We start from the raw sequence: 16806 nt of genomic DNA, 5'->3' as shown, positions 1-16806 counted from the left end.
AAACTATGCTTTTGAATTGAAGACTTCTGATTGAGTATAACAATCGGGTGGCAACGAGTCAATTTATAGTTGAATTCGGCCAAATCTAATGAATAAGTGAGCTATGTAGAAAATCTAAACGGTGTTCTGCAAACTTTATTCTTCAATAAAATGCTTCCTATTTATGTGAGGGGAAATAACTGTACATATGTGCAAATATTCATATACCTAGAATTTAATTCTTCTCATTAAATACAAATTACCATTTGACGAAATTGAACGAAATCAAACGAGTACTGTTGTTTTTTATAGTTCCGTTATATTAATTTTTCTATTAGCTTTTGACTTGAACTGTGGGAAAAGCACAAAGTTCGATGAAACTATGCTAATTTTTGATAAGCATTGAAAACTTCATATGACTGTTTTTGGCCGCTTGTCTAAGTTTTACTCTATTTTGCAAGCCATAGTTGTTGAACATCCTTCAACTCGAATCGAATTATTTGCATAATTACTTATAAATTTAAATGTCATTTGAGTCATATGATTCTTATGTGCATGTGTATATATATAAATATTTATAAGTATATCATATAAGATTACTATATATGCGCGTGTCTGGTATTATTTATAGAAAATACTTGGTTTAATAACGGAGCGAATACTTTCAGATTGCAAAGTTGCATACTCTACTAAAATTTTGAACAAATTTATTAGTGCTAGCGATTATTATAAACATATTAAAATGTATTTCTGAAAAGCAAATACAGAACTTCCAACACACATACGTATGAGCGTATAAATACTTCTTGTAGGTGCAGTGTAGGAATTCCTTAACCCTTTTGATTTCGGTGCTCAAAAATAGAACAATCCTGGTAGGGATATTTCGATTTGCCAAGTGAACTCAATTTTTTCGAAATTTTGTACACATTCCCCAAATTGAGTTTGTGAGTATATGTGAGTCACTTTGACTGCCACGGGTACTCGGCAAGAATGATAGACCAGGTTGGTCCATCAGCTCTGGTGAAATACAAAAGTGGCTGAATAATTTCGACTGCGTCACGTCACATGGGGCTCGGCAGCAGAATTCTTTCCGTTTATTTTAGTCACCCGTCCAAGCAATCGTTAATCTTATGGCAACAATGTAACAGTGTAGGCTTTATTGAGTTTTTTCGTATATCATCAAACTCAGTGTTTTCTCTCCTCTGCCATTACCACGATTATGTCAGCCAATCAGCTGATTCCTTCCAAATCACAAAGAACCGGTTAACGGTTTCATGGTTACCACAGATCTGAATTCTTTTCACCATTTGTGCAACTGCGTCGTCAATTTTTTTCACTTTACAATACTTGACATTTACGTGATGTCCCAAGGGCAGATTTGTGGATGCCAAGGTTCCGCGCATCAGGTTCGGTGACAAACGTCCCACGACCAGGGCCCAACCGAGTCAGTGCGTGCGAAGAGTACGCACTTCTAAAAACTATTGTGTATGAAATCTTGAGGAAGGATCTTAGACCTCACCTCATCTTACATTCAAAATTCAAATCGTGCAAATGCATGGTAAACACTACCTTTTGGAGTGATGAAGCCAATTTTAATTTGTATGGAAATACAAATGAGCAAAATTACCGTTATTGGTCACCTAAAAGACATAGCCGACTATCAACACATCAGCAACCACTTCACTGTACCCAAATTACGGTTTGATGTGCATTGTCAAACAATGAAATAATTGAACCATATTTTTTTAAAACCAGCTAGGGCCAACAATTTCTATAGACGGTGTCTCCTATCGGCGCATACTGAACAATTTTGTTTTTTGTGAATAATGAGATAACATCCTTCTTCCAGTATACACTTGGTTTCTACAAGATTGCGCCCCACCGCAAACGTTCGATCACAACTCTAATAAAAATATTATATTTAAAATTTTAAAATATAAAGCATCTTTTTTTATTTTTTATTCAGCGGACAAAAGCGGACTTTTTCACATTTGAAAGTAAGCCTTTAGTAAAAAATGTATTTTACCTTCATTTTGTATTCAGTAATACTCGAACAAGAGGACATTGCGATCTCTAATTCGTTCTATTGTTCTTGGCTGCAAGTCCATATTTAGAAGCTTCCAATGGATTTAGGGTCACACTGCCTGGGTGTGCGAGTCTTCGTCTCGGGAGAGCTACACATTTGCAGAGGATGACCTGTGTATTTTCACCGTCCAACTCGTAAAAACGAACTGTTAATCCTAATTTGCGGATATGGCAACGATATGTACGTACAGTCCCGTACGGGTTCGTTAGCCACTATGCAGGGTTATGAACCTCTTGTTGCTTTTCTATCAGAAAAGATAAATTGTTATGCTTGCCTGTATCCTAGACTTTCCATCTAGAGTCGTATGAATTCTGGGTCTTCTTAGCAGTTGATAACTTCCTTTATGTGGATTTGGAAAGGCCCGCATTCATGTTAAAAATATAATTAATTCGATTAAATTAAAAACTAGTTACAAAAAGCTAAGTTTTCATCAAGGTTTTTTTAAACAACTTTCAACTGATATTATACAATTTTTGCTTACGTTTGCTTATTACATAGGATCACAAATTTCAACTTTTTTTCTGCAGTGTCCCTCAAGTTTTATTGCGGTGTCCCTCAGAACTCATTACTGGATCAACTAAACTCAAAAAACCAAATTGTTTTCATCAGCTAATAAAGTTTCGCAGGTAACAACGTCGATTTTTGTCGATTGTGTCTTTGTCAATTTTACTCTAATGCACTTCAAACTTTCACACAATAATCTTAAGATGTTATAGAATAATTTAAAAAAAAAAAAAAAATGAAAAAAAAAAATACCATACTACCCCCTTAAGTTTTATTATATGGATATATTTACTTGAATGTTTGTAACTTTTGTATTAGTTCATCGATTTTGTTAAGTAAAAGTTTTTTTTTTTTTAATAAAACATAGCTTGGAGTGAAAACAAAAAATACACGAAAAAGTAAAAAGTTTTCGAGATCCTTTCTCTCAAAGTACAAATTTTTTTATAATTTTACAAAAAAAATTTAAAAAATCCGTTATGATAGTTCGTTATCTTTGAATCTGCAGGGCCTAGCAAAAAGTGTTTTACACACAGTTTATAGCAAATTTTATTACGGTTAAACGGTTAAACGGTTTTGGAATCGCTCAATTCGTTTTCGAGATATATATGATTAAGTGGGCCCAATTTTTTTTTTTGAAATAACGGTAATTCGTAAATATCTCAAAAACGTTACCATAGAATAAAAAATAACCTTGATTTTCGGAATCAGACGGTGATTTTACATAGGAATTTCATAACGGCGTCTCTGGTGCATTTTGGCTGTAAACCAGTGTTATTTTTCACGTTTCACGAGTACATATATTTTACAAAAAGAATTTGGCAGAAATGGGACGCTAGATGCTCAAAGGCGATACTTAAGGCGGACAAAGAAATCGTGTAAATGGTAGTTGTGTCATAGGTCGACAAGCTCAAAGATTGAGCTGACCTCATTTCAACCATTGCAGAAGCTGCAAGAATGAGGAGGAGGAAGAGTCCGTTAGACACCTTCCTTGTTACTGCCCCGCATGACATGCCACTAGGTTAAGATACCTTGGCTCATCGTTTTTAAATGATACTGATGATTTTAAGGATATACTTATAAGTGATTTAGCGAGGAACAGCAGATAAAGAGCTATTGTGGTATCACAATGGATTGGTAACGGCCTAAGTGAGTTGATCTATTTAGTCCTACCAAACGTTCTATTACAAGTTAAGTCCGATATAGGTATGAAATTATAATACTTTTTTTAATGAAGTTAGTTGTATTTAATTATGTAATATTAGAAACAAAAACAACAATTTTTAATTTTCATTCGAAATTCCCACCATTTGCTTGTGCACAAGCCTTAAACGATTAGGCCATTCAGCTATTGCAGCACGCACGGTTTCCATGGGTATTGACGTCGCTGCTCGAACCAAAAATTTTTGAGACTCTCCAAATCTCCTGCTCTCTAATTCTGATCACAAACTGTAGTCCAATGGATTCAGGACTGGACTTCCATACATTCAATCTTATGAGGCTATGAACTCAAGTATATTGTTGTTTAGCCATTGCTTTGGTATTTACTTCATGGGCTGGAGCGGAATCTTGCTGGAAGATCCAACCCTCAACATTGAAGAGAGTACTGCTCAACTGCCTCAGCACGTCTTCTAAGATATCCCCCTAGTATATCCTCTTGGTACCTGTCTCGGTCTAAAACCCTTTTTCGCAGAAAACCTTCCCCACCAAACCCATTACGGTGGCTGAAGGGTGGCCAAGCTGAACCCTTGGAACAGCATTTTTTGTGTCTTTAGAAGTTTTAGCATAAATTTTATTGTTTTGCTTATTGCAAAATTTTTCAACAGTGTAAATTTTCTTATCTGTGAAAATAATCTTTTCATGGCCGTTGACTGAATGCCACCGAAGAAGCTTGGATCTGTCGAGTCTAATTTTCATCAAGCGCGTTCTCCAAATATAATATGACGAGCTGAGCGACGGAAGGCTTCTATGTGAGACATCTCTAAGTAGTCTTGACATGGATCTGGTCGATAAATTCATTTCCCTGGACATGATTTTTTGCCTTCTGAGGAGATTTCTGCGAATTCTTTCTCGAACGGCTTTATGGTTGCACTGCTTCGAAACACGCAAGGACGATGTTTTTCTATGCAGTAACAAAATGTGCTTTACGTTCTTTTCGCTTTCCCTGGAGAGGCACTTCGAAACCTAAAGTATTCTTGAGCCAGATGTGGCTCTCAAGGAACTTACGTTCGGAACATCGGCTACGCATTCTCTCAATTTGTTGGTCAAGCTAGGATCAGTATGCAAAGCGGACAATGTCTGGTCTTTGTATGTCTGGTATGTACCCACATACATATGTCACTTCTCTTCCGCGAAGAGAACATAAGGAACTACGAGATTTCTACGTTTGCCCTTCTACTATACTTACATGAGAATACTCGGTATAAGCAGTGCTGGGATTGGGCATAATTCGGATGCCACAAACATGTCCAATCATAATAACTATACGAAAAATGTACGTACGAGTACATTAAGCCTTTTGAATAAAACCAGTGGAAAAAAAATTATTTCAAACGGTCAATATGTCCCTAAAATTTAGTATGGCTTATTCTGCGCGAAGTAAAAAATAAACTTCTTTCAATTAAATATGTTTTTTTTTTTACTTCTTAAATAATCTCATAACAGAAAAGTCAACAATAAAGTATTTAGAAAAATTCTAAAACCGAAAAGCCCTCAGGATAGCGGCAGGTAAGTATGTCGCTCTTGGTGCAGCTGGGCCTTTCCCACCCGAAACTCTACCACCCGATCCAAGTCCACTCGGAACACCTCCAACTCGTCCGGCATCACCTGAAATTCCCCCAGCAGGGCCAGAGATACCGTCGCTATCACCAGAAGGAGCATTGCGAGCAGCTGGAGATGCAAAGTTGTGAACTGGAGCAGCTCCACCATCGTGCGATTGTGAAGGTCCATCCAACTGATCATATTGCGATTGAATGGCCTTTTGAGCGTTAGCCGCATCTTCGGGAGTGCGATATTTCACAAAGTGTACTTCGGGTTTGTGGCTCTGCAAATCATGTGAAACTTGCAATTTGTTAGCTAAGTCACCCAAATCCGCTTGTTTCTGCAACACATAGATAGCGGTCTTCTGTTCGGAAGCATGTTTAGCCAAGTTGATAGCGGCCTTTTCCAAACCGTTGTTTTCGGGTCCCTTGATGAAAATAACACGTAAATTCTTCTTTAATGAATTGGCGACCTGGTCGTTGGATTCTGGTTCATTGAAATCACTTTCATCAGCGGTGTATGTATAGAATTCCTTTTCGTATTCCGCTTCTGCTGGGGCGCCAACTGAGCTACTGCTACCAAGTGCGCTGCCACTGCTGCCACCGCTGTAATCACTAGGACCAGAAGGACCTGAGCTCGAACCACCGTCAATGCCATAAGATGGACCGCCTCCCAAACCTCCCAATCCACCGCCTAATCCGCCAAGACCATTGCCTAAGTTGCCGAAACTTCCAGATGGACCACCTCCCAATCCACCGCCTAATCCGCCAAGACCATTGCCTAAGTTGCCGAAACTTCCAGATGAACCGCCGCTTGGACCTCCGACACCTCCAAGACCTCCAAATCCACTCGATGGTCCACTACCCAAGCCGCCAAGACCACCACCAATACCGCCTAGACCTCCTGTAGAACCAGGTAAACCTCCGCTGCTACCACTCCCAGGAATGAAGGAAAGACCACTATCCGAGTGCCCCACTGGTTGATAGTTGTAGCCTAATTTATCGGCGGTGGCCAAAGCCACAAAGCACAAAACCTACAATGAAGAAACACTTAGTTCTGCTCATATGACTGATATCCTTTATTTGTAAAGAACTCACCATAAATGCACGCATGTTTAGAAGGAAACTATGCTTTTGAATTGAAGACTTCTGATTGAGTATAACAATCGGGTGGCAACGAGTCAATTTATAGTTGAATTCGGTCAAATCTAATAAATAAGTGAGCTATGTATATTAGAAAATCTAAACGGTGTTCTGCAAACATTATTCTTCAATAAAATGCTTCCTATTTATGTGAGGGGAAATAACTGTACATATGTGCAAATATTCATATACCTAGAATTTAATTCTTCTCATTAAATACAAATTACCATCTGACGAAATTGAACGATATCAAACGAGTACTGTTGTTTTTTTATAGTTCCGTTATATTAATTTTTCTATTAGCTTTTGACTTGAACTGTGGGAAAAGCACAAAGTTCGATGAAACTATGCTAATTTTTGATAAGCATTGAAAACTTCATATGACTGTTTTTGGCTGCTTGTCTAAGTTTCATTCTATTTTGCAAGCCATAATCGTTGAACATCCTTCTACATCGAATCGAATTATTTGCATAATTACTTATAAATTTAAATGACATTTAAGCCATATGATTCTTATGTGCATGTGCACATATACTCGTATATATAAATATTTATAAGTATAACATATAAGATTATATGCGCGTGTCTGGTATTGTTTATAGAAAATACTTGGTTTAATAACGGAGCGAATACTTTCAGATTGCAAAGTTGCATACTCTGCTGAAATTTTGAACAAATTTATTAGTGCTAGCGATTATTATAAACATATTAAAATGTATTTCTGAAAAGCATATACCGAACTTGGTACACACATATGTACGTATATGCGAATAAATACTTCTTGTAGATACAGTGTATGAATTCATTAACCCTTTGGATCGCGGGTATGTATACCCAGGGCAGTGGTGATGCACTAGAGAACCGGTGAGACGAAAAAACTTGTCTGTCACGTTTGGCTCATCTCTCAAAAACATTACGATATTTTCTTTGTTTTCCTAGCTTTTTTAGATTTTTAAATGAGATGGAATTGAGAGTTATTCCTGCAATTAAAGAATGGAGTTTGATATTGTGTAGTGTGGCAAGCTTTTTTATTTCTTCAGCTTTTGTGAGTAATTTGAGATCGCGATGTATTTGGGCATGTGTGCTGTAATATGGTGCGTTTGTAATCATTTTTAAGGTTTTTTTACTGGAATCTGTGGAGTATTTCAATGTTAGAGTTAGCTGCAGTGCCCCAGAGTTGCATACCACAGCTCCTTATTGGTTTTTAGATGGCTGAGTGGAGAAAGAACTTACATTTGATAGAAACATGAGAATTTAAGTGACCAGTATAGGTTTCGCAGATTCATTCCAAGTGCCTTGCCTTTAGTGAAAGTATGTGTTTTCTATGTAAGCTTGCTGTCGAGGTGCATGCCGAGATATCTCGTAACAGTATTTTGGGATATGATTACGTTATTGAGTTTCGCGACAGGCCAAATGCTTTCTCTCAATCGAAACATTTGCCCTGTTACTTGAACTGATTTCGTTTCAGTGGATTTTATTCTCCAATCATTTAATCATTGTGTGAAAATATCAAGTCATTTTTGGAGTTTAAGTGAAGCTTTATGGGGTTGGATTGCGAGAACAGCGGGTCATCTGCAAAAGTTTCGATGATAGTTTTCTTAGTGACTGCTAAATCGTGGGTGTAAAACAAGTATAGGGTTGGACCTATTATACTGCCCTGAGGCCAGCTAAACTTTCACAGAGTTCAGAGAGTTCTTCGTTTTGCTTAACAAAGATATATCGGTCTTTGAGGTAGAACTTGATAAAAGTAGAATAATTTCGTGGTAGAATGTATTTTATTTTGCATAGCAAGCCGTCAAAATCTCAGTTTTGTCGCAAACCGCTGTTATGACCACGGTTAAGTCATCCACTCAGCTGATTCTTTCAAAATCACTGATAACCAGTTAACGATTTGATGTTGACCACATCTTTGAATTCTTTTTACCATTTGGATGGACATAGAGCGAGCGCACCCTGGGCAATGTAGCGGACGATGAGCGACATTGTATTCTGTGAGAACAGAGCAGCAGTGTGTAGTAGTCCAACTTGTAGATGAAGAGAGAGGTGCATGGTTCTTGCGACCACGTCCAGACCTGTTTTGAGCTTCTTTATCATACTTGAAGTAGAGGTCAAAACGGGTACCAAGGGCTTAACCCAGGACCTTTGGTTTTATGGATATGACGGCGGATGGTAAAGCTAAGATGTCTGGAGTCTATAAAGAGGACAAGTTCCGCCACCAGAATATAGACTCCGCCTCAAAATCTTTGCGCCAACGAAACATCAACTAAGCCTCGGATTGGATCTGCTTCATAGGCGGCTTCCGGCTCACTGTTTGATGATAGGATTCAAGGTAATCAGAATGCAAAACTTCTTCAACTTAAACGTGAATTTCGTCAGTGAAACAGGATGGAGTGGTTATGGGACTTATAGATCCCACAACGGCAACGAATTTATTTACTCCGGCAGAAGCGATAGACAAATTCGTGAAACAGACTTATGACATCTAATGCCCTTAACACATGATTTCCTTTAATCCGTTCTCTGAAAGATTTATTACAGCATGATTTTATAGCAGAGTTCGAGTACTGAAAGTGAAGAGTATGATTTTTACAGCTACAAAGACGTTCCGCGTGGGGACATCGTTATAGAGATGTGTGATCTTAATGCCAAAGTAGGAAAAGACAAACTTTCCTCTCGCACGTCATGGATAAATACGGCGTTGGCGATCACAACGATAATGGTGGTCGTTTTGTAGATTTTTGCAACGCACACCACTCAGTTATTGCTGGTACCAATTTGAAACTTAAACTCTGCCATCGTGTCAGCTGAGTATCGCCGATAGATCGAACTCAGAATCAAATTGATCATTTTGTAATCACTCGACGTTTGCGTGGCTGCCTTTCAGATATACGTAACGTGCGTTTATTGGGAACTGCCATGACCATCATCTGATGATTTCCTAGTTACATCTTCGGACAGCAGCCATTAAAAATAGCGCAAACCAAATGGCGCAAATAGCCGCGCTCAAACACCTATTTTACTGAATGATTAAACCCAACAATGGATTTGAAATAACACCTTCAAGTAATGGCTCCCAACAATGAGAGCGTATTAAAGAAAGATATCGTAAAGCAGGTGATGCAGTAGATGCCGAAAACCCACTTCCATACATTTCCTAACAATCTTCTACTCGAAAAGAACGTACCTCCCAGCAACACTTTACTCCAACTGCATGTGAATACTCGCATTGAAGCCGATGTACCCAGCATTGAGGAAATTATGGATGCCATCAAGGCGTACCGAACAACAAGGCTGCCGCCATTGACGGAATTCCCGCCGAGATTTATAAATGTCAGCCCGTGCAATCCACCTCACTTTTGTGCCCTGTTATTCAAGCTGTTTGGAATAATGAACATTTCTTGAAAGAGTTGAATGAGGACACAATCGTTACGATCCCAAAAACGGCGATTTGTACATCTGCGACAAGTGGCGTGGTATTTGTGTACTCCCGGCTGTGGCCAAAATCATAGCAATAGTGATCCTTGAGCGAGTAAAAAAGGCTTTATACGATTCCGTATGTACACAACAGGAAAGCTTTTGACAGCCTTAAGCACGACTTCATTTGGACAGCTTTACAACGAAGAAATGTGCTTGATAAAATTATATCTTTAATACGGGCAACATACCAAAATGCTTGCTGGCGTGTGCTACATAAAGCGAAACCGCCTGAACCCTTTGATAAACAGCGTACAGTAAACACTATTTTATGAATTGATGAAGCCTATTTACATTTAAATGGAAGTGTAAATGAGCAAAATTACTGTTATTAGTCACCAAAAGACTTAGCCGACTATTAAAATATTAACAACCGCAGCATTAAAAGTGTTAGAAATTAGGGTTTTTTAAACCATTTTAGTTTGACATCCTTTCCTTAAATTTTCGTTTACCTATTTAATTTGGGGTTTTCAAACAGGTGGTAACCCTATTCTCGGCAATAAGCTTTCACAAATCTCTTTCGTTTGACACACATATTTTAATACTTCATCTACTTAAACTAAATTTTTCAAACAGGTAGCAACTCTACCTTCTTTTAACCCTGTAATACTAATGCCTTTTTCTACAACACTAATAAAGCTACGTAAACTTTCCGTAGTGGTGAATATCCATCTGAAATGCTTAAATTATTCCAAAGCTTTGCTGAACTGAATTATTTTGGTGTGAGCTGTTATTTTTGATTTTATTGAAATATTTATTAGAAAAAAACTTAAAATAAAATCCAGCTTCGTTTTAGAATATAACAAAACGAGAAAGAGTGAATTTCATTACTAATCTACAGAACAAATTAGGACAAATTTTATATTTGAGTTCACTACAAATTGCGGATTGCTTGGCGTACTTCACAGACAATGTTTTTCTATGCAGCGACAAAATGTGCTTTACGTTCTTTTTCGCTTTTCCGGGAGAGGAACTTCGAAACCTAAAGTATTCTTGAGCCAGATGTGGCTCTCAAGGAACTTACGTTCGGAACATCGGCTATGCATTCTCTCAATTTGTTGGTCAAGCTAGGATGAGTATGCAAAGCGGACAATGTCTGGTCCTTGTATGTCTGGTATGTATGTACCTCCGTACATATACTTTCTACTATATTTGCATGAGAATAAGGTACTATAATATATTTGCATGAGAAATAGGTAGGAATAAGGTATAAGCAGTGCTGGGGTTGGGCATAATTCGGATGCCACAAACATGTCCAATCATAATAACTATACGAAAAATGTACGTACATTAAGCCTTTAGAGTAAAACCAGTCGAAAAAAAGATGATTTAAAACAGCCGAGCAGCGAGACTAATGATCAGCATTGATTAACTTACACGGCGATTATGATATAAATGATTATAGTTTCAAATCGCAATATGCCACTGAAGTTCAGCACGGCTTATTCTGCGCGAAATAAAAAATAAACTTCTTTCAATTAAATATGTTTTCTTTTTACTTCTTAAATAATCTCATAACAGAAAAGTCAACAATAAAGTATTTAGAAAAATTCTAAAACCGAAAAGCCCTCAAGATAGCGGCTGGTAAGTATGTCGCTCTTGGTGCAGCTAGGCCCTTGCTACCCGAAACTCTACCACCCGATCCAAGTCCACTCGAAACACCTCCAACTCGTCCGACATCACCTGAAATTCCGCCAGCAGCGCCAGAGATACCGTCGCTATCACCAGAAGGAGCATTGCGAGCAGCTGGAGATGCAAAGTTGTGAACTGGAGCAGCTCCACCATCGTGCGATTGTGAAGGTCCATCCAACTGATCATATTGCGATTGGATGGCCTTTTGAGCGTTAGCCGCATCTTCGGGAGTGCGATATTTCACAAAGTGTACTTCGGGTTTGTGGCTCTGCAAATCATGTGAAACTTGCAATTTGTTAGCTAAGTCACCCAAATCCGCTTGTTTCTGCAACACATAGATAGCGGTCTTCTGTTCGGAAGCATGTTTAGCCAAGTTGATAGCGGCCTTTTCCAAACCGTTGTTTTCGGGTCCCTTGATGAAAATAACACGTAAATTCTTCTTTAATGAATTGGCGACCTGGTCGTTGGATTCTGGTTCATTGAAATCACTTTCATCAGCGGTGTATGTATAGAATTCCTTTTCGTATTCCGCTTCTGCTGGGGCGCCAACTGAGCTACTGCTACCAGGTGCGCTGCCACTGCTGCCACCGCTGTAATCACTGGGACCAGAAGGACCTGAGCTCGAACCACCGTCAATGCCATAAGATGGACCACCTCCAAAACCTCCCAATCCACCGCCTAATCCGCCAAGACCATTGCCTAAGTTGCCGAAACTTCCAGATGAACCGCCGCTTGGACCTCCGACACCTCCAAGACCTCCAAATCCACTCGATGTCCCACTACCCAAGCCGCCAAGACTTCCACCAATACCGCCTAGACCACCTAGACCTCCTGAAGAACCAGGTAAACCTCCGCTGCTACCACTCCCAGGAATGAAGGAAAGACCACTATCCGAGTGCCCCACTGGTTGATAGTTGTAGCCTAATTTATCGGCGGTGGCCAAAGCCACAAAACACAAAACCTACAATGAAGAAACACTTAGTTCTGCTCATATGACTGATAGCCTTTATTTGTAAAGAACTCACCATAAATGCACGCATGTTTAGAAGGAAACTATGCTTTTGAATTGAAGACTTCTGATTGAGTATAACAATCGGATGGCAACGAGTCAATTTATAGTTGAATTCGGCCAAATCTAATGAATAAGTGAGCTATGTAGAAAATCTAAACGGTGTTCTGCAAACATTATTCTTCAATAAAATGCTTCCTATTTATGTGAGGGGAAATAACTGTATATATGTGCAAATATTCATATACCTAGAATTTAATTCTTCTCATTAAATACAAATTACCATTTGACGAAATTGAACGAAATCAAACGAGTACTGTTGTTTTTTATAGTTCCGTTATATTAATTTTTCTATTAGCTTTTGACTTGAACTGTGGGAAAAGCACGAACTTCGACGAAACTATGCTAATTACTTATACGCATTGAAAACTTCATGTGACTGTTTTTGGCTGCTTGTCTAAGTTTCATTCTATTTTGCAAGCCATAGTTGTTGAACATCCTTCAAAATCGAATCGAATTATTTGCATAATTACTTATAAATTTAAATGCCATTTAAGTCATATGGTTCTTATGTGCATATGTACATACATATATGTATATATAAATATTTATAAGTATAACATATAAGATTATATGCGGGTGTCTGGTATTGTTTATAGAAAATACTTGGTTTAACCCTTTCGCTACATCTTTTTATTGCGCCATCCAAAAAATCCAAATTTTTGTCTGAGTATTTATTTTAGGACCAATAACAATACAAATAAATTTTTTTTTTTTATTTTTATTGTTAAGTGCTTTTTTTTAATGTTGCCATATGGCAACAAATGTTTTGTATTGGTTTCAATCGCAAATAAACTTCTTCTGCAATCTAATGCAAGTTAACACCTTACGAGAAATTTGTTGCCATATGGCAACAAGCTTAGTTTTAAAAATTAGCACAGCTTTTAAAGCTGCGAGCGAAAAAATATTTATATGCCAAATGACATATTGAACATTTTTCTATATACTTTATTCAAAAATTGTTGAAAACATTTGCCCAAAATGCCTCAAAAATCTAAAAATGCAAAATACAAATTTCAGAGTGAAGTGCTATATGCCAGAGGCTTTCTTTAAAAATGTTGTATTACCGATATATAATGGGCGGTTATTATTTATTTTAGTTCTGTTTAACCACTAAACTTCAATTTTTGAAAATCTGTAACAAAAAAGTTGATATTTTTTACAAGAGAGTGTTGACGGCCTTTTAAAATTTACTGTTGCCATATGGCAACAATATCGCGAAAGGGTTAAAACAGAGCGAATACTCTCAGATTGCAAAGTTACATACTCTACTGAAATTTTGAACAAATTTATTAGTGCTAGCGATTATTATAAACATATTAAAATGCATTTCTTGAAAGCATATACAGAACTTGGAACACACATACGTATGAGCGTATAGATACTTCTTGTAGGTGCAGTGTAGGAATTCCTTAAACTTTTTGATCGCGGCTTTGAATACTCAGCGCAGTGGTGATGCACTAGAGAGCCGGTGAGACGAAAAAACTTGTCTGACACGTTTGGCTCATCTCTCAAAAACATGAATATGATATTTGCTTTGTTTTCTTAGTTTTTGGTGCGTCTCTTGAGCAAAACATTTTAAGTTTTATCTTAATGTGACTATATAAACAACGATGATGCTGGAATGTGCCAAGCTTCATCATAACAAAAATTCAATTTATATGATACCTGTATGTTTGGTTTTCTCGTATACAAAATGACTCGAGATTTTCAGCAGTTGCAATACACAAACTTTTGTTAATGTAAACCTAACTTCGATCTAAAAATAGGAAATACTTTTTTTTCTTTTAACATTAATACATAGGTAATTTTTATACTTTCTTTTAGGACGTAGTTTTTTCAGCATTTTTGCGTAAAATTTTGCACAGAACTCAAATATGCCGTACTTTTTTTTACGCAAATTTTACTCCAAACAAATTATGCCACCCTAAAATATAAATATGCCTGTGGTTATAAGCGTGGAAAAGGGTTTGACTGATTGTAAAGTACTTTGCGTATGGCAACAGCCACGGATGTTTCGCATATCGAGGCCATATTTTATGGAATGTAAAAGGAAAGATTTTCAGTTACGAAACTCAAATCCGAAAGGTTTTTAAAATTAGTTGAAAAGGCAATCTTCGCATCATATCTAATTTGAAATCAATATGCGAAGTAGGTATAAAGTATATACATATATGTATATATAAATTGGAGATATTCTACCCAGTTAACCTTAGCAACATTCTAAACAAATTCTACAATCAAGGTCTATATACATGTAATTGTTGGTAATCATAGCATGGCTATTTTGCGATCACTTTAAGCTTACCAATAAAAGCGAATGGGGTTATACAAGCCTTGCAACTTTTTGCAAAAAATTTATATGGGGATTTCTTTTAATAAATATAGAGCTTACTATAATATTTATAATATTATAAAGACGATTTGTATTTAAAATTATGAACAACTAGCATATGCATTTTCCTATAATAGGATGAGAAACCATGAACGAACACTATTTGTAAATTGAGAACAGCTTGAATGAGGCATTTCTCTTTCGAGTTTGATTTTCGAGTTTCATCTCGTCCGCCATCGAGCAACACGCGGCTTAAACAGCGCTTTTCGTACCGAATCGTCAAGAGAGGTGAGAAATGGTGCCTTTACATCAATATGAAGCAAAGAAAGGACTGGGTGGCTCCAGGAGATACGCCAAAGCCGAGAGTCAAGCCGGACCTTCATCCGAAGAAGATCAAGATATGTGTTTGATGGGAGTGGAAGGGCATGCTGCACTGGGAAATGCTCGAAGAAATGCCACGGTCAATAAGGAGCTTCCCATTGCCCATTTGACTGAAAAGACCTGATCGACATGGTCAAACCATACTCCTTCACGACAACGCCAGGCTCCGTGTTGCATAAGTTTTGAAAGCTGCACTCAGAAAGCTCGAGTGGGAGGTACTTCAGCATCCGTCGTGTTCTACGGACCTTCCACCGACCAATTACAATCTGTTGCGTTCACTGTCAAAATGAAGGGCGTAACCTTCGATAACAAAGAGGTCCCTAGAAACGGGCTCAATAAATTCAAAACAGAGTTAAATGACCCGTCTAAAGTAACACACATGTGCCAACGTTTAATCCTTCCCATTCTCTTTGATCTCCTCTATCGCCTGAAATCTCCTTCCACGAAGTGGAACCTTCAACTTTGGTATCAAAAAGAAGTCGCACGGGGCCATATCAGGTGAATACCGTGTTTGCACGATAGTATTTAATTGGTGTTTGGTCAAATGATCCAGCACAATTTGGGCTCGGTGCGATGACGCGTTATCATCTTGCAAACATTTCCGGCCGTTTGCGACATACAGCATCTCTCAAGCGCTTCAAAACGGCTAAATACTCGTAATATTCTTTATTGACTGTCTGGACCGATGGAAGGTACTCATGGTGTACTACGCCTTGGCAATCGAAGAAAACAGTCAACATCACCTTCCCGGTACTTTTTGATCATAGGGTATTTAATATTAAAGCATTGTTGGTTAACAGTAGCGGATTCCTTTTTCGATCCAGTCTCTTAACAAAGAGATGTGTAATTTTTTAAAATCGTTACATAATGGCTTATTATAATATTACTCGTCCCCAAACAAATATCGCTCCCCCATATAATATGATCTACCTTTAGTCGCTTATCGTTTTCCTTCCTACTTTCCAAATTTTTTCCATCACAAAATTCCGTCCGAAATTTTCAAATTTTCAGTTAAATTGCGTGGCCGTTTTAGGTGAAAGCTCATCTTTAGCTTATTGGTAGTGTCTGTAGATTAAATTGCAAGCCGCAAAAAGCTTTCCCCTTACAGGAGTTGCTCCTTCGTCAGCTCTGTACAGTCGATAACTTATCTATTGATAGCTAACTTTACCTATTTATTAACATCCATCCAGTAAATGTGTTAATAATTTGAAGCTAACCCTCATGAAACCGCAGGTATTAATATTAACTATAATCAACAGATTTTTCCACATATCGTAACTTTGAAAACCCAGATTTCCTGTCATTCAAAATTTCGCTACATTTGGCCATACTAAAATTTGTAATGTAAAATGCAGTCAACCTTTTTTTGGTGTTGGTGTATTTTATTGAAGAATTTCGAAATAGGTGGCTATATCAATATTTACAATTATTAGGTACAACTAAACGT

At 37.7% G+C, this 16806-nt stretch overlaps 2 protein-coding genes across 2 annotated transcripts; both read right to left on the bottom strand.

Annotated features, from left to right (window-relative positions):
* Positions 1 to 5261: 5261 nt before the first annotated feature.
* On the bottom strand, positions 5262 to 6438 carry LOC129235592 (pupal cuticle protein 36-like). The gene is made up of 2 exons (XM_054869513.1): positions 6424 to 6438; positions 5262 to 6359 (listed from the first exon to the last, which is right to left on the bottom strand). The coding sequence occupies exons 1-2, from the start codon at positions 6436 to 6438 to the stop codon at positions 5262 to 5264; spliced, it is 1113 nt and encodes a 370-aa protein (XP_054725488.1).
* Positions 6439 to 11494: 5056 nt separating this feature from the next.
* LOC129235586 (pupal cuticle protein 36a-like) lies at positions 11495 to 12614 on the bottom strand. Its single transcript, XM_054869500.1, has 2 exons — positions 12600 to 12614; positions 11495 to 12535 (listed from the first exon to the last, which is right to left on the bottom strand). The coding sequence occupies exons 1-2, from the start codon at positions 12612 to 12614 to the stop codon at positions 11495 to 11497; spliced, it is 1056 nt and encodes a 351-aa protein (XP_054725475.1).
* Between the last annotated feature and the right edge of the window lie 4192 nt (positions 12615 to 16806).

Source organism: Anastrepha obliqua, chromosome 1, assembly GCF_027943255.1.
Source record: "Anastrepha obliqua isolate idAnaObli1 chromosome 1, idAnaObli1_1.0, whole genome shotgun sequence".
NCBI classification, from domain to species: Eukaryota; Metazoa; Arthropoda; class Insecta; order Diptera; family Tephritidae; genus Anastrepha; species Anastrepha obliqua.
The sequence above is the reverse complement of the archived record's forward strand: the minus strand, read 5'-3'. Positions and strand labels throughout refer to the sequence as shown.